Source organism: Aspergillus puulaauensis, chromosome 2, assembly GCF_016861865.1.
Source record: "Aspergillus puulaauensis MK2 DNA, chromosome 2, nearly complete sequence".
In the NCBI taxonomy this organism is placed as follows: Eukaryota; Fungi; Ascomycota; class Eurotiomycetes; order Eurotiales; family Aspergillaceae; genus Aspergillus; species Aspergillus puulaauensis.
The window spans coordinates 3,576,538-3,599,426 of record NC_054858.1 but is presented as its reverse complement, the minus strand read 5'-3'; the positions used below and the strand labels follow the sequence as shown (position 1 = coordinate 3,599,426).

The window sequence follows — 22,889 nt, the reverse complement described above, 5'->3', positions numbered from 1 at the left end:
AAGTCCCGGCTGTCAGCGAGGCGTCCAGGCTGCATGCAGATATAATTGGAAGAAACCTGGAAGACGCGATCATCACCATGGCAAGGAGCTGGGCTGAGCGCTGGCTGGCCAGGTATCGGTTTATTGGCGCTGATCGCACGGCGTGGTGGCTGGGCTTCCACGAGACTCCGACGGAAACAGGAACTGTCCTGACAGACACAAGGCAAAGGTTGAGGGAACTTTCTAATGGATCAGAAATTGCTTCGTACTAATATAACTTAAATACTGGAATTCTTTGATGATCGCTGATAGTCCTTTCCCCGGATTCATGAGCCGTCAACTGTGATGAACTTGTTGCTCTTGGCCGTATACGTATTACATAAGTGGATGTGCCGGTGGGCCGCGACACAAGCCAGACACCGGTAGGGCTGAGCACCGAAGTAGTTGCTACATCTTTAATTATCATTTATCCACAAGCTAACATAATACCATTGCGCTCCCAATTTCAAGATATAAATGTTGGTTCATAAACAACACTACCACCAGTCCATACCAAGTATCATCCTGCTTCGCTCCAGTGCCGCGTAGTCTACGCCACCAGGCGGTTCTGGCCAGCGTCGGTATGGCTTTGGAATACTATTAGGATCTGGTGTAGGGAGTAAATGAAATCCGTTTCTGACTTCAAAGCAATAGAAATCCCCCACTTTGTTCCACTGTCTCTCTAGTGCCGCTTTTGATTTGAGTCCCAACACCTCCTTTCTCAGTCTGTCAAGAGGTGGATCATGCATTGTGTCCAACATAATTTGGACTCCTCGAGTGTAACACCATCTTAATGCAGTCCCCAGAGGCTCACCGTCAAACTCATCTCGTGACAAGGGATCAGCACCGTGGTTCAGGAAAAACTTCAAGGCCTCCTCCGATCTGTAGATAATTGCGGAAAACAAGGCGTCGGTACCGACCTCGCCTGTAAAGTTGAATTCGGCGCCATAGCTAATTAGCAGATCACATAGCTCTTGCGCTTGTTCCGCATCATACTTCCGGAATATAGACATGAGCGTATGCACGAGCTCGTCGTCCCTGGGGACCCTGACACCCTTCTCAAGGAGGAACCTTAGTGCATCGAAATCCCAATTGGTGGCGGCAATCATTATTGGTGATAGATTATCTATCGTGTCCTTCTGTGGGTATTCAAACCCGTTGTCAAACAAGAATTCTAGCGCAGCAACTCCACCATATGCTGCGAATTCCAGGATGTCGAGGCTTTGCATGATCCCACCATTATCGTCGGGGTTGTCTTTAAGGATAGCCCCTAACCGGAAACCTCGGTCTAGGAGCATCTGGGCCTGAGGTATGTGGCCACTCCTGAGCACCTTTTGCATTAATCTGGAAAGGTCTGAGGCATATCCGGGATTCTGCTCAGCGTGTTGATTGAGTAGGAGCTCGAATAGAGATGGACCCAAAGCCGGGCAGTCATCGTGGAGAATATAACCGTCTGGGAAACAGGCAGCGTCTGCGTTAGCATCAAGAAGCATTTTTGTAATCCTTACAGATCGGTGGCGGACTGCTGTGCCGAGAGTTTCCAAGCTGGGCTTGACGCCGTGGTTGAGCAGGAGCCTCACAACTCCCCCATGTCCAAATTTGGAAGCCCAGTCGAGTGCCTTTTGCTGGTCATATTCCTCAGCCCACTCTATTTGGTTTTCCTGGGCTTCCTCTGCTTGGTATCCACCGTACAAAAGCTCCCGTACCAGCGTTTGGAGACCGCACGCCGCTGCAACACATAGCAACGGCCCGGTCTCTTTACCATCGGAAATAATCTCCTCTGTATCGACGCTTTTAAGCATTAACCTTGCAAGCCTTATATTACACCATTCAACTGCAAAGCAAAGGGGTCTCAAGCGACTTCCATCGTCCATTTTTGGGCTAGCATCTGCCCCGTGCTCTAACAGACACTGCACGGTTTTAGAGAAACCATTCATGGCGGGGTAGTAAATAAAACCGCAACCTGTGTCTGGATTGAACCTGTATCTTTCGGCCTCATCTCTAGTATCTTGTGAATTTGGATCGACACCCATCTCAAGGAATCCCTGAACAATGAGCCGAACACAATCGTCCGATGGGCGATAGTGGTAAAGGCGTATTGTACAATCAAGTACCGTATATAGCGTGTTCGCTAATCTCTGGGTATCAGTGAACCTATTAGACTGGCGAATCCAATCCATTGCCATATTTGCCACCGGCATATGGCGCAAAGTCCGGACGCAGAAAGTCGTATCCTGGAATATGGGTGCACCGTATTCCAGGAGGAGCTGGACTGTAGACACATGTCCATTCGATGCAGCCCAACCTAGCCCGTCAAACAGTAGGCTAGAAAAAGTCTGCTTCCATTCGATTGAAGGCTGAAGCTGCTTCTCAGCTTCCAACAGCAACTTGAGGCATTCTATTTGGCCTCTTGACGCCGATCCCGAAATTAGTCCTCCCCATTCCTTCTCAGAAATGCTTTTTAAAAAGGCGTCATCTTCAAGCAGCTTTCGTATGATAGGCGCAAACCCATATCCTGCTCCCCTTAACAGCGTTGATGTGCGAGTATATTGTCTGTCGAATCGATAGAGCCACGGTTTCAATAAATCGTAAAGCCGCTTGTTAGCGCGACAAAGCCTGTTGATTTCCCACGTATATTCCAGATTATCTGCGATGCAGAACAGAAGTTCATTTGGAAGACTAAGGATGTTCATTGTGACTGATGTATGTGAGAAGAACCCCTATATTTTAAGTTGGTTATCTTCTTCTGCAGGGCGAGGGAGTATAATGTATATAAGCAATCCGGGTGTTCCGCAGCGAGCAGTGCAGCTTTATAGTTATCAGGGCGCTTTGAAGGTGATCGATCAAACAGGGGAACCTTAGGCCTAGCCCGAAGGAAGACAGTGAAGAAAAGAGCAAGAAGAGGAGCAAGTGTACAATGAGACCGTCGCCATTTATGTGACTGATCTAAAAGGAATCCGCATTAATTAGTGCATCTCCTTTTGCGGTGTATGATAAAGCGACAAGAAGAATGACAGCCATGTTTTACCTTTTCTCATGGAAGACGCTTGCCAGCCTCTTTATACGTCAGTAAAGAGAAAAGGCGCTGCAGACAAGATCTGTAGTACCATTTGCAATCAGTAAGCTGGTTCGATTAGATTTGTCCTGGAGTTCAACATTATTACCAAGGTTGGTCGTCGTTATTTGCGGGGAAAGTCAACTGCGAAAAGCGAGCGCCAAACGCGGAACATTCCACTCTTCTTCAGCAACCACGGCCTGAACAACAACACCTTGCAGAACACGCAGATGCCGCGACGACTTGAGCGGAACCGTAAGTTTTTTTATCATATATTGTTTGTAGCCCGCGAATGCAATTCTGACCATGACTTGACACAGGGTGGTGAGTCACTCCACAATACTGCATGGATCCTCAGTATCTTGACAGCTCGGTGAACTGCTGCTGACTTGTAATTGCCAGCCAACAATGCAGATCGAGAAGAGTCAAATGTTGGTTTTGAGTCACACGAATGAAGCACACTATTTGCTAACTACGGACCTGTAAGGCAATGGAGGTCGACCTACATGTGCACCGTGCCAACGAAGTTCTCGAGACTGTCGGTGGATTGACGACACACAAACAGCAATTTCGCCCATAACCCCTGCAGTCCAGTCTGGTACCTCGTTTCCAGCTCCTTGTGGCCAAAACGAATACACCCCCACACAAAACCCCGAGCAAGCCCTACAGGATCCCCAGGTCGCGAGGATATTTCGCCACTACATAGAAGGGCTCGCCGGCTGGTATGATCTGAACGACAGCAGGCGTCATTTCAAGGATATAGTGCCCGTCCGCGCTCGACATAATCCGCTCTTGCTAAGCGCTATCCTTGCTTTTGCTGCAGCTCACCGACACCGTACCTTGGCAGAAAACAGCTACCTAGATATCGCCGAGTTCTACCATTACGATAGCGTCCGACGACTGATATCGCTCACTAGAAATATAGATGACATGCCAATTGGTGAAACACTGGCTGCCATCTGCCTCCTCCGTTCTTATGAAATAATCACACGTTAGCTCAATCTGACTCTTAGGGTGGCACATGCTAACTCTAGACGACAGAGAATGTCAGCTCCCAAAGTCATCTACAAGGATGCTACTCCCTCCTAGCCAGCCGGCACGTCCAGCTTACTTCAGACTTACTTAGCGCAGGGTTCTGGAACTATCTGCGAGAGGATATTACTGTATCCCTTATTGAACAGCGGAGCCTCATGATCGCCTTGTCTCAGCATACCCCTCCGGAATCTGCGGACGACGCGGACTTTGCCAATAGTGTGACGTTCCTCCTTGGAAAAGCTATTAATCGATGCCTATCAATAAACTCTCCGGCCCTCAGCCTCCCAGAATGGGAAAGTATAAAGTCCGAGCTAGATAGTTGGAAAGCCTCGCTTCCCTCCTCTTTTGACCCAATACAAACCCCAGGCCTGGGAAAGCAAAGTAACTTCCCATCCATTTGGGCTCTCCGAGGCTGGCATGGTGAGTATAGTGTATACACCAATTCGGACCCCCATCTGACAAGATTAGCCTCGAGTCTCCATTACTATCACACCGCCATGAGCATCCTCTGGCTGGCAGAGCCATTACCACAGCCACTCAATACCTTACAACGCCTAAACAACATGAACGCCCTCCGTCAAAAGTTAGATCACCATGCGACTGAAGTGTGTGCTTTGGTGCTTACAAGTGATTCGGCGCCGGTATGGGTTAATGCTTTTGGTCCTATCGCGTTCTGTAAGTCTCCTCCAGGGCTATTCGGTACCGAGTCTCACAATATACAACAGGCGGACCTTGGCTTCAGGACATTCAAAAACGCAACGAGATTACAGAGGAGGTAAAACGGTGGGGAGAATTAAGTGGGTGGCCTGTTTCCACCATAACAGAAGCGCTCTCCTCGCCTATGGATGTTGAGCGATGAAGGAGATTTAAATATGTAATTACAAGTGGATTAGGATGAAAAGAATATCAGCGTTGACGAACGGTAGGTATACCGGCTACTTCTACTCGGTTCTATTTGGAGAGCAGAATAATCTCACAAGGCCTTTTGGGCAGTTCAGTTTGCGGAAACAGTTTGACCTTGGAATGGCTCGCTGTTCAGTCTCCCGCATGAAGTGGGGAAAGGCGAAAGGCGAAAGACGAGATGGGAAAAGCGAGGCCTTTCCATAAGCGGACTGGATTTGTCCGCTCTACCCCAATGGAATTGTTGTCTATAATAATTAGTGGGATTCTTTACCCACCTCTATAGAACTTCGAAACAAAACCAAAAGCGAAAGGCGAAACCCAAAAGGCGAGGCTGCGGGGATAGCTATAATTGGATTGGCAAACCGGGTGAATAGTAAATATAAGTATCCTAGCTCACCCTCTGCCCTCACACAAGCATTAACCCAATCTAACAACTCTCAACATATCCAATCTGTATTTAATTGCAACACCACAACAGTGTCAACCTCTCGCATCATGAATCAAACCGTCACAAGGCTCGCAAAACAAACCCGCCAACTCTTAACCCAGCTCGGAAAACTAACAAGCTACCCAACCTCAATCCGCCCATCGAGATCAGAAATTCAAAATGCACGTCTATCACCTCAGAACCTGGAAGTCGCAATCCGCAGCCTGCACCGCGATGGTCTCGTCGTCGTCGAAGACGTCATCCCGCACGACTGCCTCGCCCGCCTCAACGAGAAAATGGTAAAAGACGCCTACGCCCTCCAGTCCAGGGAAGACGATAGCCCGTATAACTACAACCCGGGGAATATTCAGCAGGACGCACCACCTGTTAGTGAGCACTTTGATAAGAATATATTCATGAGTGAGTGGCACCAATCCTACCTATGAAGAAGCCAATCTGATGCTCTATATAGACCCCATCGCCACCCAAATAACATCTACAGCCCTCGGCCCCCGTCCAAAATGGACTTTCTGCTCGGGAAACACCGCAATGCCACCAACAGCCACAGCACCCCCAATGTCGCAGCCTGTGCACTCAGACGCAGACTTCGAACATCCAGTACACCCATTCGCATACGTGATCAATGTGCCATTGATTACCATGACGCCGGAGAATGGCTCGACGGAGGTATGGCTGGGCACGCACACGGATACAGGACTACACGTGCAGGAAGGTCTGCATGGGGAACGGGCGAGTGGACGAATTAAGACGGATGAGCTTGAGGCTCGTCGCGCTGTAAGGCCGCCTTGCCAGCCTGTTGTGCCCAAGGGCTCGCTTGTGGTGAGGGATTTGAGGCTTTGGCATGCGGGTATTGGGAATCAGACGGAGATTGCGAGGGTTATGCTGGCCATGAGTATGGATTCCTTTACTTCATTTCCTGCCCCCCAAAAACAGTTTAATCAAATATCTGGCAAGGGAAATGCTAATAATGATTGTTCAGTTCACTTTGCGCCATGGTATCGGAACCCTATGAAGTTGGAGTTTTCGGATGATTTGAAGGAGACCATTCGAGGGCAGAGCGAGCTTGAGGTTCCAGTGGACTGGGTTAGTCGGGAGGAGGCTTTGTCGCGTTATTTGAATCGGGGGTTTGGTAATGCTTATGACTTTAACCAGAGTGCATGATTTGGGTGTGCCGGACCACTGGTGATACTTCCGCGTACAAGTACGAAGTAATTATCAGAACCTCTTGCAGACCCATGATGCATTAGAGAAGTAGCATTTTAATATGGACAAAGACAGCACAGTGAATATACAGTCCTGATTAGGAAAAGCGCTTCTCGTCATACTGTATTGGCTCCTTGGGGCCTGTTGTTGTGAATCAAACACCGAGACCACAAATTCACATCTGGTGAATATCCTCCAGGGTTGCAACACTTTCGTCCTCGTTCTGATTCTCACCCCTCTCTCGCTTTCCTTCTATCTTCATTGCTTTTCCAACTCCGTACGCCATTCCAACTTCATTCCCTATCTCATACACTCATCATGGCAAAGTCATTTATGCCAGATGAAGAACGCATCCATTGCAAACGCTGCGGCACATGCGGTGTTACCCTCAGAACCTGCCCCCAATGTGAATTTTGCGTGTTCTGCAAGAAAGACGGCCACACCGTAGCAGAATGTCCCAAGGTCCGACCCTGCCCCATATGCAACTTGAAAGGGCACCAGGAGCGTAAATGCCCGGAGCTTAGCCATGGACCTGGTCGACTTTCTCGAGCAAAAGGATGGAAGAAGCCTCATGGCTCCAAGTCGGTATTGCGTGATGAGCAACCGAAGAAGGACGGGACCAGCATACCTCCGAAAGCATCACAGAAACGGAAACGCTCTGGTGATGATGATTCTCAAGTTAGGAAGCAGCCAGCGGCCAAAGTGTCGTCAGCCAAACATGGCGACAAGTGTTAGGTTTCTGTTTCTGTTTACGTACGAAAGGTGCGGTATCTATCCCACTTCTTGATATTATTTAACTAATTCCAATATCTCCATATTGTACAGGACCTATCAATACGAAGGAGCTTATTACAAATACAAGACGGCTTTGGGCTACTTAGATTTTGGTCCCTTTTTCTTGAGAGGATCGATAGTCATACCAAATACTTTATGGATTGCAGGTAAGCCGCCCTTGTAATAGTCGAAAATGGATATTGAGAAGTTGCTGAATATCTGCTAGGATGAGTTGTGCATCAGACGGCTTGGATTATTTGCTATAGACTAGGAACGGAATATACCCACCATGTTCATTTTTATGTGGAATGAAAATGATCCAAACAGCCGGAATACATGGTATGTACTTGTCTAATCTTTATAGACATTATCCTAATGTTAACCTATCTTAGCTGACTTGTTGGGGTTATTTTGTGTACATAGATGAAGGATTGTTCAGGTCTATGGCTGGCGGTTTAGATGGCGGGCAATACATTCTATCTCTCTATATTTAGAGAAATCGAAGTTATTTTCACCTCCATATCGTTGCCGTGACCTGCGAATATCGAGAATCCACGCTTACACTCACAGAATAATAGACATGTTGTCATTTGCGCTGTAGGAAGATCGTTGCCTGATGACTTTGCTGTAGCCTGTCAGACCATCACCTATAAAGGTTGAATGAAGTCTCCATCTCCCCTCCTACCATCATCTTTTAAAACTCCACTAACGTGCATCTTATCACCAACAATGCAACCGACCGAAAACCCTGAACAACTTTCTCCCCTCCAAACCCACCTCAACACCCTCCACAACCTCCCACTCCACACCACAATCGAAGCCATCCACTCCCTCCTCCCCCATCTAACCCCCTCCATCTCCCCAACCGGTACTCGCCTTGTTAGTTACACGTCTAGCGACAGCTCAGCCTCAACAGACAATCTCAATGCCTTAACCGGCCACGGATCACTCGATACTCTGGGCCGAATTTACCTAAAATGCGCCGACAGATGCACGCGCGAACACGCTTCATTCAAAACCCGTCTTTTGCATACAAATCTCGACGCGGCAATGGAGGAAATCTATAGCGCCAGCCAGGATTTACGCATGGAAGGATTGAAAGACGGCAGCGTGAAGATCCCACCGCCGGGTGAAGACGAGGTGCAAATGTGTGCTTGTTGTCGTGGGGACCCCGACGCTACTATTCTGATGAAGTTTCATGAAGAGATTGCGTTGTACTTTTGGGAAAATGAGTACAGGGATCTCTTTGGGGATGAGAAGAACTCTGCAGGAAGGTATGGTAGAGATGAGACTTTTCTGATGGCGTCTAGGGAGCAGGTGGAGAGGAAGGCTAGGGAGCTCGAGGAGGGTTTAAGTAGACTTTGATTAAGGCTAAAACGAAAGTGAAGGAAATCCCGGTATCTACGGTGGGAGGAAGCTATTTAGAGGACTCAGTGAGGTGTCGAATCCGATGTTCATGATCACGCCTAGACCTTCGCCGTGGAGGATGTTTGCGTAGCCCTGGGGGTCCTGGTATTATTAGTATTGACAGAGATAGATGCGGGGTGGTTTGATTAAGTACCCATCCTGTTTCATTGTATATTGAATCCAAGTGCTCATCGCTTTGTGCTGCGACTTCGTTGCTAATGGGTATAGTGGAACTTCTTTCACAGAGGTGTGAAGCTGTCAAGTCTTGCCTTTGCATTCTCGATGGATATTCAGGAGGACTGGCCTGAATAGCTTGAGCAATGGACCTTGATTCCTGAAGTTGGACCTGTTAATATATCTGCAAAAAGGAAACAAAACATATCTTACTTCAAGTAATCGTTGTGACTGGTTGTTAATGCTGTTGTCTAATTTCCGGTGGCCTCTCATGGCCCTTTCAAGGACTGCCTCGATAATCCTCTGCTGATCTGGGTCATTGTAGAGAGTCATATACACTGTCAATATCGAGATGGCACAGAACGTGAAATGGGTTGTTACCTACGGGACGGTTAGTGATGACTATTCGTTGTTATGGCTAGTCGTGGAATATGTACCCAATATACCGAGTTGTATGTCTCGTCTGCCTCAATATCAGCGGCGAAAGATGCCAGCCGGAGTGCTGCTTCAACGCATTTCTCAACAGCTGGCTTGGATGATGGTATTCGGCGGCGGGGGACATTCGGCTGTAGAAACTCATCGAGGAGATAGCCTCTGTATAGAAGAATGGTAGTGAAATTGTATGCCGCTCGGACGGTTCGTTGTTGTCTGTGGCGGCGACGCATAAATTAAAAATGCTATACGATTTCGAAACCAGGGTCAACTGACCGTTTGAAAATCCATGGAATCTCAAAAAACGCCAAACAATCACCGGCTTCACTTCTGTCATCATCACTTTTTGGGTGGAAGAAGGAGGGTGTTTCTTCTAGCCAAATTTGAAGGTCGAGCTCGATGTCCATTACAATGTCGTCGCTCTTTGGGGTCCTGGGGTGTTTGACTGCTGGGTATAGCTGCTTCAGGATCCTGCCCGTTATTTGGGTGAGCCTATAAATGGATCAGCAGAAACTAGGGCACGATTGCAATTATTGCGCTACCTTATATGAGCTACTACTCCTTTCGTCAAGCCAACCTCATTCTTACCCAAATCTTCCTCAAGCCCAGGCCTTGGATAGGGAAGGGTGATATCGACGTCATCCAATGCCATGGGTCTACCCAATGCAGCAGAGAGATACCTTCACAACTGTTAATATGCATTATTTTAAGCCCCGTTCACATACCTATCCATCATGTATAGCGACCAAAAGATTCCGCGTCGTGACCACTCTTTCAGACTATACTCTTGTTTGACTGCTCTTTGGAGACCAGCCACTTGCCCTAGTCGTATAGCATTCCCCAGCGAAACCCAAGCTGTATTAAACATATTCAGCGCTAGGTAGAATTGACACTATTCTTATTAGTTCAATTTATAAAGGAAGAGGAGCTAGGATCTTACCTCCAGTACGTGCCCTTGTAAGATAGTGGTGGTTGGTGGATATACAGTGGCTACTTGAGCAAGTCTTCTTCTTCCAGCTTTAAACAGTCGAGAACTATAATAATGAGCATGGATATTGTTGGACGGGAGTAGAACGAACCCCTTGGTCTTTTGTTCTTCTAGATCGAGATTACGCCAGGAAGCCAACCATACACAACTAGTCGCCGCTGTTAGTTCAAAGCACCATTGATATTTGAGTATAAACCTCACCCAACAGCCATAACAAGAAGCAGAACGGCTATACTCGCATCATCCTGCAGGAATTCTTCTTCCTGACCGTAGAACCCAGCCAGGAGGTGTTCGATTTGCGACCTCGGGATATACCGATACGTGGCATTAGAGTGCTCGTAGAAACAATCAATATACTCCTGCGCAAAATGGCGTTCTGGCGGAAAGAAGATGGATGCGACTGAATCGCCCTCGAGGATTTGCTCCGCTGGTCGATGAAGATTACGGGGAAGGACTTGTCCCATTGATTGTAGATGAGTGTAGACGCTTTTGAGAAAGGCGTGGGCGCTGGCGTCTCCTGCAGTAATGGGGTCATCAATATAGGAGTCTCGGCGGCAGTAGTGATACCCTTATCGGAAGCATACCGGCATCTCCTTCTGTCTCTGTCGATAGTCGAGCGTCGTCCGTCCCATTTGGGCTGTTACTGATAGACTCATTTTGTTGCGGACTTGGCCGCCTCCCAGCTCGAGCTTGGTCATTATCCTAGTTTTTGTTAGGGCTACTCAGATGATAGAACAAGGCCACACACCAATTTACGTCTCTTCACCCTCTTATATGAAGCGTTGTAGCTGCAATCTATGTCCGCAACGTCAGTTTGCGCTTCTGATTTTCACCCGCAGATTGGAGTGTACCTAATCGGAATGATGCACATCTATAACATGGCTAAGAAGCAAAACTATTAGCTCATTCATGTTTAGGGTATCTGGACTGCAAAAGCAACGCACCTCCAGGCCGTCACATTTGCATTTCCTCTTCTTGCAGGTGTCGCAGGCACGCGTCACATATTTCTTCGCGAACGGCGAGGAACCTGGAACTGTCGTCATTGTAGCGGCATCAATTTCCACGGAGAAAGTAGACATATCCTACGGAATGATGTATATTAGTAGAAAGAGCCCATTTCTGGGGGCAGAGACGGATTTGTATAACCTCGGGTCGGAAAAGCATCACGCTTTTCCGTGGAATCTTGCACAACAGGAAAACGAACAAAATAACTGGTTAATAAGGCGGGGTTGGAGTAGCTCACATATCACATATATAGGCGTAACTCCACTCAACAATGACTGCTTACCATTTCGATTCATCTGATTGAACATAAACTCATCACCCGGGTAGTTATATCATTGATATCGTATACACAATGTCTCCAACAACTATAAGCGATATCCAGCCACCAGCCGCTGTGCCTACCAAATCTATTGCTCCCCCTTCGAGCAACCGGGTTGAAAAGCCTCCGCAGGTCCAAGTTCTGGGTAAGACAAAGAGCGGCAAGACACTGAAGATCCGCAGTTATCCCCGCTTCGACAACTTGGAGGATGAGCGACAGTATCGCAAGCAGCACCTCGCCGCAGCATTCCGTGTATTTGCAGACCGTGGATTCGACGAGGGTGTTGCAGGGCATATCTCTGTGCGCGATCCTATCTTGACTGATCACTTCTGTGCGTTCCCCCTTATGGGTTTCGAGAGATACAAGTGCTGACCATGCTCGCAGGGATAAATCCCCTCTCTGCGCACTTCTCCCTGATAAAGGTCTCTGACCTTGTTCTTGTTGACGAAGATGGTAATGTCGTTGAGGGCGATGAGCCAGTTAACCTCCCGGCTTTCGCCATCCATTCTGAGATTCACAAGGCCCGACCGGACGCCAACGCCGCATGCCATGCACACAGCGTCGCGGGGAAGGCATTTTCGTGCTTTGGGCGTGAACTGGAGATGATTACCCAAGATTCGCTGCGATTCTATAAGAGTCATGCTGTCTACCGCGAGTTCCGAGGTGTGATCCTTGACGGTGAAGAAGGGAAGCGTATTGCCGCGGCGTTGGGGGACGGGAAGGCGGCTATTCTCCAAAACCATGGGCTTTTGACCGTTGGACAGAGTGTAGATGAGGCAGCTTTTTGGTTTATTAGCCTTGATAAAACATGCCACGCGCAGCTGTTGGCTGATGCAGCGGCAGCGGGGGGATTTAAGAAGATCTTTATCGACGAGGAAGAAGCGGCATATTCGGCGCCGCAGGTTGGTGGCCCAGAGAAAGGGTGGTTAGCTTTCCAGCCTTATTATGACGAGCAGGTTGCAAAGACAAAGGGGGAGTTTTTGTTGTAAATATTTATGTTGTGATCTTGGTTGCACCACAGTATAGATCTGTGGACCTGAAACAGCCCCACCAATGACTTTATGACGCTGTCATCGATCGAGCACGGTTGCCCCTCTTCCTCCATCCTATCTCACCTCATCCTTTTAAACCTCCCCTTCTAGCATTCTCTTTCGTATACAGATAATTTCCAGCCGGAATGGACCGTTCTAACAAGCCCGCCGCCATCGGCGTAACCGCAACCCCGCCCCAACCGACAATCTCCCTTGCCAACAACGTCGTCCAAGCCAACTTGCCCTCCGGCGAATCCGTCACCGTCAACCTCCACGGCGCGACAGTAACCTCCTGGAAAACAGCAAACGGCACAGAACAGCTATGGCTCAGTGAAGCTGCTATCCTAGACGGATCGAAACCGATCCGGGGTGGAATCCCCGTTGTGTTCCCTGTATGTGCCAGATCCTTCACCTCATCCCAGACACCGAAAACGGCAACGGCAATTAAAACTACAATCGCACCGCAGCAGAATTTATACTGACTATCGCTCGAAATAGGTCTTCGGACCCCCACCCCCAAACCACGCCACATCCGCCCTTCCCCAGCATGGCTTCGCGCGCTCCTCCCTTTGGGAATTCCTCGGAAAGTCTTCCTCCGAGTCCTCCGGCAGCGCCGCCGCAGACGACACCGTGAAGCTGGACTTCGGGCTGTCTTCCGCAATGCTCACCTCCGATTTTCAGTCGAAATGGCCACACGAGTTCGGACTAGTCTACAGTGTTACACTTTCGCCGGAGGGGCTGGGAACTTCGCTGCAGGTGCGGAACCAGGGAGAGCAGAGCTTTGAGTTCCAGGTGTTGCTACATACTTACTTCGGCATTAAGGTGGGTTTCCATTTCCTTTTTTTCGAGTTGCCCCTTCTGGGGAAGAGGGATAAGTGGTGGCTAATAGATTGTTTGAATCGGTAGGATATTTCTCAGATTCACGTCAAGAACCTGCAGGGGAAGACATACATCGACAAGGTGCAAAACGCAAGCTCTCATACCGAATCCGCCCCCTCCATCAAGTTCAGCTCTGAAACGGACCGCGTGTACAAGGACCTTGACCCCACAGTTCCGCTCGTTATCGCGTCTACATCATCAGGGCAGGAGAAGGACCTGTTCAGCATTACGCGTGAAGGGCTAAACGACGCAGTCGTGTGGAACCCATGGATTGAGAAGGCAAAGGGCATGGGCGATTTCAGCCCCGATGACGGTTACAAGAAGATGGTTTGCGTGGAGGCCGGTGCTGTGAATGGTTGGCAGACTTTGGAGGCCGGGGAATCCTGGGAGGGTGGCCAAAGTATTAAGCTCGGAGGCAACTAGATCACAGTATGTCACTAAAAGATGTAGATACGCCATTGAATGATTTAAGACGATTTGAACAAAAGGACTTATCACGATTGATCCAGAAGTTAAAGATGTCAGGTTGTAAAGCTGGAAGCCCCACAGAAAGTCAACTCGAATATCTGAAATAGAATGAGAGCCTGACGGGTAAATGCGATTGAGCTAACGGATCAACCTTTAGGTATGGATGTGAAGAAGAAAAAGCGAAAATTCCATGTCTGACCTTGTAGCTAGCTAAGGTAGATAGTTCCCTACACCATGATATCCAATCACGCTCTACTATGTAGTTCATCTTATTTGCTGATGCCTGGTATATATTGCTACTTTCGGCCCGGTCCTCGTAGTGGACTCCACAGTTCTGCTCCAACAGTACGTACTATGTAGTCACCTTGAATGGTTCGTTCATTTGAAGCCCATGTGGTGCCTGTGGAGAAAATTTTCGCTGAAGGCATGCTGGTTTCCCTCGTGCTTCGTCTTCAGAAGGGTCATGTTTCAATTGAGCTACGAAGACGACATTTTCCGTATTGCGAATGACGGAGAGGACGTTCCAAGGACCCGGTCTGGCAAACCGATGCCAACAGAAATTGCGAGAAAATATTTCCCTCAGCCTTGTCCCGCTGACGTCGTCAAGGGTCTTGAAGTAGTAAAAAATGATACTACATATTACATATTAACATAGGATATTTGACCCAAAAAGAATTGTTACACCAAGCCTCCGGTAAAACAAAAACCGGAGCATGTCGAAACCCCGAACATGCTCCCGAGCATACCACGGGCATATCCAGAGATGGCGCACAAGTGCACCCTTATGTTTCAGATGGGAAACCAAGGCTCGAGTCGAGGTCTTGTCGGCATGAAACTCGAAAACGACCTGACCGGGAGTACGAAGGTAGGACGGCATCATGGCAAATCGAAGTCACGTATCTGTGTCCCGATGGGTTGGGACTCGGATGGCCCAAGGAATACAATGTGCACCGTAGTACAAGGAGAAAAAGAAAGTATACAAAGGTCGGCCTCCGCCTGACCTGATTCGTGTAGTGCTCCCCTCCGTTGGAGGCGCACTGCAGCGAGCCCTAAAAACGAGACTCGATAGCGTCATTTTCAGCCCGACAATGGAAAGTTAAACAACTCATAATTAAAGTTTTCGACTGAACCCCGGGCACATTCTCAGGGTTCAGGGTCGAGCCGAGCGGGTGTAATAATAACTTTGAAGCATTCTTCGACTTCCATACTAGGAGGACCCCCTCTCATTTTGGTACGCAGGAAGGCTGCTGGTTTCGAGTCCTTAAGGTTTACAGGCTCGTGCAGGGATGCAAAACAAAAACATTGACGAATGAGCGTGTGAAACATGCTGCATGAACAGCGCGTTCATCACACGATCGTCAGCTCAGTTTAAGGTTGTGGGATTCGACGATCTCTTAACGACCTGAAGTAATTTGACAGCGCTCATGTTCAGCTGTTGGCGCATTCTTGGGGTGAAGAATTGAAGCAAGGGCGAGCAGCAGCCACGGTGAAGACTGAAGCTGCCGGTTGACCTACTCTCTCTGGACCCCGAGTCTGGAAAGAGTGGCACGCTACAGAGCGTTACACCAATGCTCGGCACATTCGCAATGAGAAGAAAGATAATAATTGGCTGCGATCAGCCCAAGAACTGAAGAGGGTTCATATTGATTTTGCTTGTTCCTTGGCTAATGATTGCGAATGCCATGTAATGGGAGATGTAGGCCTGTGATCATCGCCCCCTCAGACTCGTTCCCCCTTCGGTCTTGCTCACTTTAATTTCGTTTACGCGCAAGCTGGACTTTGTGCCGGAGCTTCATCCACTATCTTGAGTCCTTGACAGAGTTTATCTCGAAGTTCTCAAGGCAACCGTTAGAGGGTATTGTGGCTGGGGACCCCCTTGCGTAACTCCCTTGCGACGTTGCGAAGCTTTATCACCCCGGAGATTGTATTCTGCAATACAGCAGCTCTTCTCTTGGCTGGATTAGCTCAAGATAGCGAATCTCGAGTATCAACACTAGACGTGGACGTGTAACCTGTTTCAGATCGACGTCAGGGGGTTTAAAGCCAACCCATTCCTCTATGTCTTGATGCTTTGGTCAATCAGCTTTGAAACTGTCTGGGTGTGAGTAGTCTTGGTAATATGGGGAATGTGTCTCCTACTCCCCATCAGCTGCTCACGGAGTCGCTCATCTTCTGGAGCATTGGCGTGGTATTGTATATCATGAGAATGCAAGTCCTCTAGATTGCCGTGTTTAGAGGAATATAGCTGACTGAAAAAGGGTATCTCGAATAATTGCAAATGAGTCAATCAGGCGGTTGTACTGTATGTGAATGCCATGCCATGCCAAGGGCGGTTGTGTGCTAATCCAGCAACCCTCAGTCGAAGACTATGTGATGAGCGCGACATTTGTGAGTTCCGCGCGATGTTGTTACATGATACAAGCTGATGATGCCCGAGTGGACAGCTCATTTATACCAGTCTTCTTGTACTGATCCAGGTCTCATCCCGCTATGCATCAAACCTTATGGACCCGGCAGACTACGATCAAGTCCTGAGCGATCCGCAAGAAGTCCGAAATCGAATAATTGGTAGTAAGGTTGTGATTGGGCTAGAGCAATGCATGCTATTCTCGACATGGGGTGTCAAAACGTGCATGCTGACGCTGTTCTGGAGGTTGACAAAGAACCTCCCATTACACCTATATGTGAAGATTGTGGTGTGGTATGTAGCAGTGGGGTTTGTGGTCATCATGGTGACCTACTATGCAATATACTGCCGGCCATTTTCCCAGTATTGGGCGATGCCTGTGGAGAACATGCAATGTGCGACGTACCAACATTACTCGATCACGCAGGCTGTTTTCAACATCTCATCAGATGCAGCTATGCTCGCCATTCCGGTCCCTCTGTTGATAAAGGCCCAGATGAAGAAAACGAAGAAAGTTTTGCTGGTGTGCATAATGAGCTTGGGTGTCTTCACAATCGTGGCAGCGATACTAAACAAAGCGTTCAACTTTGCTTCGCCGCTGACAACCACGTACCAGATCTGGTATATCCGCGAGGCGAGCACATCGATCTATGTTGCCAATCTTGTGTGCCTGTGGCCACTTCTGCGAAAGATCTGTAGTTTTGCGGCGACGCAGCGCGGAAGCGATCCGAATCGTGCGCAGGCAAGTCAATCAGACGGGATAACTTTCGGTAGCTCGCAATCACGACCATCGACCTTCCGCGACCGGGCATGGCTAATCCGTGGGTTCGGGGATCGGAGAGTAATCGAGGGGCTGCGGGACTCGGGAGGGAGCGAGGAGACGAACAATAAGACCGACTATAGCTATCACACTGAAGGGGCGGATGCAGTGCAGCTTGAATTCAACAAGGGCACTGCCCCCAACGGCGACTTAGAAGCGGGAGGGTCTCATAACAGATCGTAACATCACCGCTCACATACCAACAATTAGAGCCCACGCGGAAAGAAATGGTTCCTGATCACGGCGGCCGCTGGACGTGTGGGAGCCGAAGAACTAGGCTCGGGAGGGTAGGAGGTCTTGCATAACGGGCATCTCGCCTGGCGCTTAGTGAACCATGGGTCGAGGCAGGTAGCATGAAAGACATGAGCACAAGTTAGCGCGCGGATGGAATCGTCATCATCAAAGTCTTCCATGCAGATAGCGCACTCGTTGTGGGAGTTGCCATGGCTAGAGAGAATGCCATTCTCCACAGACTTGTCATTTTGTTCGGTCTCTTTGTCATCGGCGTCAGCCGAAGGCGATGCTGGACCTTGGCTCGTATTCAGGTCGACCTCGGTCTCCTTGCAATTAGCCTCCTGGTGGGCCGTCGACCAGTCGCCGTATTTTATGATGGGGAATCGAGCATCCAGATCGGCGGGAGACAGGATAATGCGGGGGAAGCCCAGCGGCCAGGACTCGTGATCGATTTGGCGGTTGTGAGCTCTGAAGCGCTGTCGCGTGCCGAAAACAAGCCTGTATCGAAAGCTGTTCAGAATGAGATTGGAAACAGAAAAAGAAAGACGAGGCAGATATTAATACCAGGCCATGATGAAGAAGATTGCTACGCATATCGGGGCAAGATAACCCAGGGTGGCCCCAGAGGGTTTGTCCTCGTCCTGCGCCATCGAGGTACCACCCGAGTCTCTAGGGGCTGTGATTAGACATTAAAAGACTAGAAAGAACAAGATAACTAATTCATTGAATGATGGAACTAAGTATTAGGTATTATCGTGGGTGTGGCAGGGTGGGGAGTTGTGATGGTGAAGGTGGAGGTGATGATGCGTTGAGTGTTGGTCGTGTTGGACTGAGATACGCAGGGGAGTCGAGTCTCGTGTCTCCTGGCATGGAACCCCGCACCAAGCCGTCCAAGACTGAGCTGAGCCGGGCAGCCATTTGAGTTGGTCGCATTCCCTCCAGGTTCTTCCTGGGTGCTTAAACAACAGCCATTATGTTTTGAAAGAAGAGCTCGACAGGAAGCAGCGGCGAGCACCAGCAATATCAGCAATATCAGCTGTCATGGCCGACTGTCACTTATCGCGGTGGAGAACCCCAGATCACGATGTTACATCCACTACTTTTAGTCCACGAGGCCCAAGACTCTATTCTGGTACTGTCGTACGTATCTTACACAGACCCGCCGGTAACCGCATTTTCAGGACATGCAATTGGTGGAGAAAGCTCCTATCGGACTTGGCGTAATCTATTTGTGTCTTGTAAATACCTATCTCCAGCGGGTTCTGGTTTCGAACTTTCTGTGCTCTATTTTGTGGGTCTTCATTCACCTTAAGTCTTCACTGATAGCAGCCCCTATCTCTCCCTCTTTCTCTCTATCACTTGTAGGTGCCTCTTTGTCTCTCTATCCCTCATTTCCCATCTCTCATTTCCCTCTCATTTCTCTCTCATTTCCCATTTCCCTGCGCGCTCTCCCTATCCAGCGTCTGTATATGTAGCCGTAGTGTATCTCGTCCAAGAGGCATGCAATTTAAGCTGCCGGGCGTACTTCTGAATCAAGCACCGGTTCCCAGATTCCCAGCGCCACAGCTGTAACAGCACCAACCCCAGAGTCAGACAGAGCCCAGTGAAGCTGCTCGACCCAATCGCAGGGGCCAGCCGTTGCCCGATCCATGGTGAGATGCGACAGCTGTAACCTCAGCTTCTCGGCTTCCCCGTCGGTTGCGGTGCTCTTATCATGATTCGCCATTCACAAAGAAAACCGCGTCCCAGCCCTTGCCTGCTTCCCTGCATCTTCTGATGCCGCCTGCCATCCCTATTAAAGCAAGATCACACGCTCATCTTTCTTGGACTGCCCATCCCGTCTTTTTTTTCCTCCCCTCATCCTCCTTGCCTTGTCTCCCATTCCCTATTCTCTTGTTCTCGTGCCTGGACCTGAGCAATGGCTGCCGACGAGCCATCAAAAACTACGTACGATGTCGAGGCCACCAAGAAGGAGGGTCTCGACGTCGAAGCTTCTCCTGCCGCCCCCCCAGCCTACGTGGACGATGGCCAAATTCACAGGTACGAGGAGGAGGACTTTTGGACTCGGAGTGGTCTGAGCTTGAAGTCCTTCCAGCGCCGTCCTGCTTCGCATGTCGAGCTTAACCGTACCATGAAAACGCGCCATATGCATATGATTGCCATTGGGGGTTCCATTGGTATGCATGTCCAAAATCCACAAAACAGTCCCCAGCTAACAGCTCTTCCTAGGTGCTGGTTTCTTCGTCGGATCTGGTGGTGCGCTCAGCACTGGAGGGCCTGCCTCCTTGTTCCTGGATTTCCTGATCATCGGTGTCATGATCTTCAACGTCGGTATGTATATACAACCAACCCTATACCATAGACTATATCGCTGACGGCTCAGTCTACGCTCTCGGTGAACTCGCTGTCATGTACCCTATCTCTGGTGGTTTTTACACTTACTCGACCCGCTTCATTGACCCCTCCTGGGGCTTCGCCATGGGTTGGAACTACGTTTTTCAATGGGCTGTTGTCGTGCCACTGGAATTGACGGTCGCCGGTCTCACAATTGACTACTGGCAAGTTGATGTCAGTGTCGCCGTGTGGATTACCGTTTTCATGGTTGCTATCATCATCGTCAATATCTTTGGTTCTCTCGGCTATGCGGAAGAAGAATTCTGGTCCTCGTGCTTGAAGCTCGGTGCCATTGTCGTCTTCATGGTCATTGCTTTGATCCTCGTCTGCGGCGGTGGTCCGTCGAGCGGTCAGTACAGTGAGTACTGGGGTGCGCGCACTTGGTATAACCCTGGTGCTTTCCGCAATGGCTTCAAGGGCTTTTGCTCCGTGTTCGTCACCGCTGCCTTCTCCTTTAGTGGAACGGAACTTGTTGGCCTGGCTGCTGCTGAGTCTAAGAATCCCACCAAGTCTCTTCCCGGGGCCATCAAACAGGTCTTCTGGCGTATCACTCTGTATGTTTTGCTCCTTCACTTGTGCCCCCACCCGCTCGGATCTAATGGTGTCCTAGGTTCTACATTGTCGGACTAACGTTTGTCGGCCTTTTGGTTCGCTCCGACGATGACCGCCTCCTCGGCAGCGGTCTCATTGACGTCCAAGCATCCCCCTTTGTGCTCATTGCCGCATATGGTGGACTCAACGGTTACGACCACTTCATGAACGTGATCATCCTCATCTCTGTCCTGTCTATCGGTGTCTCTGGTGTTTACGGTGGATCGCGGACCCTCACTGCGCTCGCCGAACAGGGTTATGCTCCGAAAATCTTCGCCTACATTGATCGCTCGGGTCGCCCTCTCGTGTCTGTATCGACCCTCATCCTCTTTGGAGTGCTCGGATACGTCAACGTTAGTTCCTCGGGTGAGGAAGTCTTCGCTTGGCTCCAGGCTCTGTCCGGCTTAGCTGCTCTCTTCACCTGGGGCTCCATCTGTTTGGCACACATCCGATTCCGTAAAGCGTGGGCTTACAACGGCCGCACTCTCGACGAGATCCCCTTCAAGGCCATCGGTGGTATCTATGGATCGTATCTCGGTCTTTTCCTCGTCTTCATTGTTTTGGTTGCTCAGGTACATGCCATCTCCCCCGATTACAACTCTCACCGAGATCCATTAAACTAACCACAATCACAGTTCTTTGTCGCGGTTGCACCTCCTGGTGGTGGCCCTAACGGTACTTACAACGATGCCAAGGGCTTCTTCAAGACATACCTTGCACTTCCTGTTGTCCTCTTCTTCTGGGCCTGTGGTTATCTCTGGAAGCGCGAGGGATGGCTCCGCACCCACCAAATCGATATCAACTCCGGTCGTCGCGAGGTCGACTGGGAGTACATCAACGCCCAGCGTGCCAAACACGCGGCCCTACCCCTCTGGAGGCGTATACTCAGCATCGCCTTCTAGTAGTCTTTATATCCTTTCGGATTTCCCGCTCATCTCTACTCTCGCCTCCCTCGCCTGGGTGTTCTAGGACATGTTCTGGGATAGATCAACAACTGGCGGTTACTAGTATTAATGACAGATTTAACTTATGTACGATTAAACGCCATCCATAGCATATCTACATTTGTCCATAATTTCAACTATCTTCTCCCTGCTTGTTCAGTCTATCTCAGCTTCCCTAGATGCCGTAGCGCTGATGTGAGATTCGCCTCTCTCCGTGTCAGATAAGCCCAACCCTCCAGAGCTATCTCCCAACCATTACCGGTAGTTATTGGATAGATTGGTGAATAGCCACACCACCGCACACCCCCCTCAATTAAGTTTCAACCCCAAGACCCAAAGCAAGACTTCCCCCGCGAACCCCTTGAATAACCGCACCTCCTCCGCAATCCGCAACCTTATTGATAACTCCCAAACCAATTCCAATTTAATTATTGGAACCAAAGTCTCAAACCCACCCAACCCAACCCCAGATCCAATCTTACACATACGAATTAGATTGAACGGGCCCTGTCTCTATACGAGTCAAACCATCATCCTCCATCACCCCCTCTTCCCTGCAAGCCAAGGCTCGCGGCGTCTCAGATTCCAGTCTTAGTCGCCTACCCAGAGTGCCAGAGACAGTCACGGCATCATTCCCCTCCCCTCCAACTTCCCCAAACTATACCGCAATAGGAACTGTGCTCCGCCCCCAGCCGCGGCCTGGATTCTGTAAGGAGCCCGAGCAGGTTAGCGCCTACATGGGCACCCTGGTCCTGATCTAATCTAACCGGGCTGGGTGTCGACTGTTGAATTTGATGGGCTTGTCGGACCTAGCCGTCGACCGTCTCATCCCATGCATTACTGGCATCTGGCGCGTGGATTGGAATGGAATGGAAGAAGGATGGAAGAATCTGGACTTTCTCGGCGCTGCGGGTTGGTGGCAGGCTGGCTGCCTAAGAGGTGGCTTGGGTTTAACCTTGAGGTTTGTGGCGTTCTGGCGATTTGTGTGGTTGGGAGTGGGTAAAAGCGAGGAAGGCCTGAGCCGGATGTGGTGCCAATGGCATGTGAGATTCAAAAACGAAGGAAAGATGAAGGTTGCAAATGAGGGAAATCATGGGTGAGGTGGCGATATTCCAATTCCAGTCCGGGGTCTGGGGTTGGATGAGGTGGATGCGGTGGATGGACCTCGGATGTGCTTCTCTACTAGGTACCTTGGCGTTGCAGGTGGTGATTGAGTTATTCTTTGCCGGGATTGCGGAATTTCTCTGCTGCATTTGGCTCGGCCGTTCACACGAGGGAACTGAGTTAGGAAAGTTAAACGAGGCTATTTACGGGAATGTCTACTTGGGCAGGACGATTGATTCAAGGAAGAAGTACTACT

The 22,889-nt window shown here is 49.5% G+C and overlaps 12 protein-coding genes across 12 annotated transcripts; 9 read left to right on the top strand and 3 right to left on the bottom strand.

The window, feature by feature from the left end:
• Positions 1–515: 515 nt before the first annotated feature.
• Positions 516–2,711, bottom strand: APUU_21474S (uncharacterized protein; the record flags this gene model as incomplete). Its single annotated transcript, XM_041700230.1, has 1 exon — positions 516–2,711. The coding sequence occupies one exon, from the start codon at positions 2,709–2,711 to the stop codon at positions 516–518; it is 2,196 nt and encodes a 731-aa protein (XP_041553236.1).
• A 1,292-nt stretch (positions 2,712–4,003) lies between these two features.
• APUU_21473A (uncharacterized protein) lies at positions 4,004–4,967 on the top strand (the record flags this gene model as incomplete). The annotated part of the gene is made up of 4 exons (XM_041700228.1): positions 4,004–4,064; positions 4,115–4,528; positions 4,577–4,783; positions 4,834–4,967. The coding sequence occupies 4 exons, from the start codon at positions 4,004–4,006 to the stop codon at positions 4,965–4,967; spliced, it is 816 nt and encodes a 271-aa protein (XP_041553235.1).
• A 539-nt stretch (positions 4,968–5,506) lies between these two features.
• Positions 5,507–6,620, top strand: APUU_21472A (phytanoyl-CoA dioxygenase family protein; the record flags this gene model as incomplete). Its single annotated transcript, XM_041700227.1, has 3 exons — positions 5,507–5,858; positions 5,911–6,351; positions 6,439–6,620. 3 exons carry the CDS (start codon positions 5,507–5,509, stop codon positions 6,618–6,620), a joined length of 975 nt encoding a protein of 324 aa, XP_041553234.1.
• Positions 6,621–6,980: 360 nt separating this feature from the next.
• On the top strand, positions 6,981–7,397 carry APUU_21471A (uncharacterized protein; the record flags this gene model as incomplete). Its single annotated transcript, XM_041700226.1, has 1 exon — positions 6,981–7,397. The coding sequence occupies one exon, from the start codon at positions 6,981–6,983 to the stop codon at positions 7,395–7,397; it is 417 nt and encodes a 138-aa protein (XP_041553233.1).
• A 768-nt stretch (positions 7,398–8,165) lies between these two features.
• On the top strand, positions 8,166–8,801 carry APUU_21470A (uncharacterized protein; the record flags this gene model as incomplete). Its single annotated transcript, XM_041700225.1, has 1 exon — positions 8,166–8,801. The coding sequence occupies one exon, from the start codon at positions 8,166–8,168 to the stop codon at positions 8,799–8,801; it is 636 nt and encodes a 211-aa protein (XP_041553232.1).
• A 36-nt stretch (positions 8,802–8,837) lies between these two features.
• APUU_21468S (uncharacterized protein) lies at positions 8,838–11,601 on the bottom strand (the record flags this gene model as incomplete). Its single annotated transcript, XM_041700224.1, has 15 exons — positions 8,838–8,945; positions 8,998–9,177; positions 9,231–9,398; positions 9,455–9,665; positions 9,726–9,941; positions 9,992–10,129; positions 10,175–10,341; positions 10,390–10,483; positions 10,529–10,585; positions 10,639–10,954; positions 11,022–11,139; positions 11,186–11,232; positions 11,289–11,319; positions 11,382–11,519; positions 11,584–11,601. 15 exons carry the CDS (start codon positions 11,599–11,601, stop codon positions 8,838–8,840), a joined length of 2,007 nt encoding a protein of 668 aa, XP_041553231.1.
• Positions 11,602–11,794: 193 nt separating this feature from the next.
• On the top strand, positions 11,795–12,750 carry APUU_21469A (class II aldolase/adducin family protein; the record flags this gene model as incomplete). Its single annotated transcript, XM_041700223.1, has 2 exons — positions 11,795–12,092; positions 12,146–12,750. The coding sequence occupies 2 exons, from the start codon at positions 11,795–11,797 to the stop codon at positions 12,748–12,750; spliced, it is 903 nt and encodes a 300-aa protein (XP_041553230.1).
• A 188-nt stretch (positions 12,751–12,938) lies between these two features.
• Positions 12,939–14,094, top strand: APUU_21467A (D-hexose-6-phosphate mutarotase; the record flags this gene model as incomplete). The annotated part of the gene is made up of 3 exons (XM_041700222.1): positions 12,939–13,184; positions 13,291–13,614; positions 13,699–14,094. 3 exons carry the CDS (start codon positions 12,939–12,941, stop codon positions 14,092–14,094), a joined length of 966 nt encoding a protein of 321 aa, XP_041553229.1.
• A 2,355-nt stretch (positions 14,095–16,449) lies between these two features.
• On the top strand, positions 16,450–17,549 carry APUU_21466A (uncharacterized protein; the record flags this gene model as incomplete). The annotated part of the gene is made up of 2 exons (XM_041700221.1): positions 16,450–16,527; positions 16,584–17,549. 2 exons carry the CDS (start codon positions 16,450–16,452, stop codon positions 17,547–17,549), a joined length of 1,044 nt encoding a protein of 347 aa, XP_041553228.1.
• Positions 17,550–17,572: 23 nt separating this feature from the next.
• APUU_21465S (putative RING finger protein) lies at positions 17,573–18,250 on the bottom strand (the record flags this gene model as incomplete). The annotated part of the gene is made up of 2 exons (XM_041700220.1): positions 17,573–18,098; positions 18,165–18,250. The coding sequence occupies 2 exons, from the start codon at positions 18,248–18,250 to the stop codon at positions 17,573–17,575; spliced, it is 612 nt and encodes a 203-aa protein (XP_041553227.1).
• Positions 18,251–19,518: 1,268 nt separating this feature from the next.
• INDA1 (amino-acid permease inda1) lies at positions 19,519–21,487 on the top strand (the record flags this gene model as incomplete). Its single annotated transcript, XM_041700219.1, has 5 exons — positions 19,519–19,777; positions 19,830–19,931; positions 19,984–20,548; positions 20,605–21,157; positions 21,221–21,487. 5 exons carry the CDS (start codon positions 19,519–19,521, stop codon positions 21,485–21,487), a joined length of 1,746 nt encoding a protein of 581 aa, XP_041553226.1.
• Positions 21,488–22,323: 836 nt separating this feature from the next.
• On the top strand, positions 22,324–22,629 carry APUU_21463A (uncharacterized protein; the record flags this gene model as incomplete). The annotated part of the gene is made up of 1 exon (XM_041700217.1): positions 22,324–22,629. The coding sequence occupies one exon, from the start codon at positions 22,324–22,326 to the stop codon at positions 22,627–22,629; it is 306 nt and encodes a 101-aa protein (XP_041553225.1).
• Between the last annotated feature and the right edge of the window lie 260 nt (positions 22,630–22,889).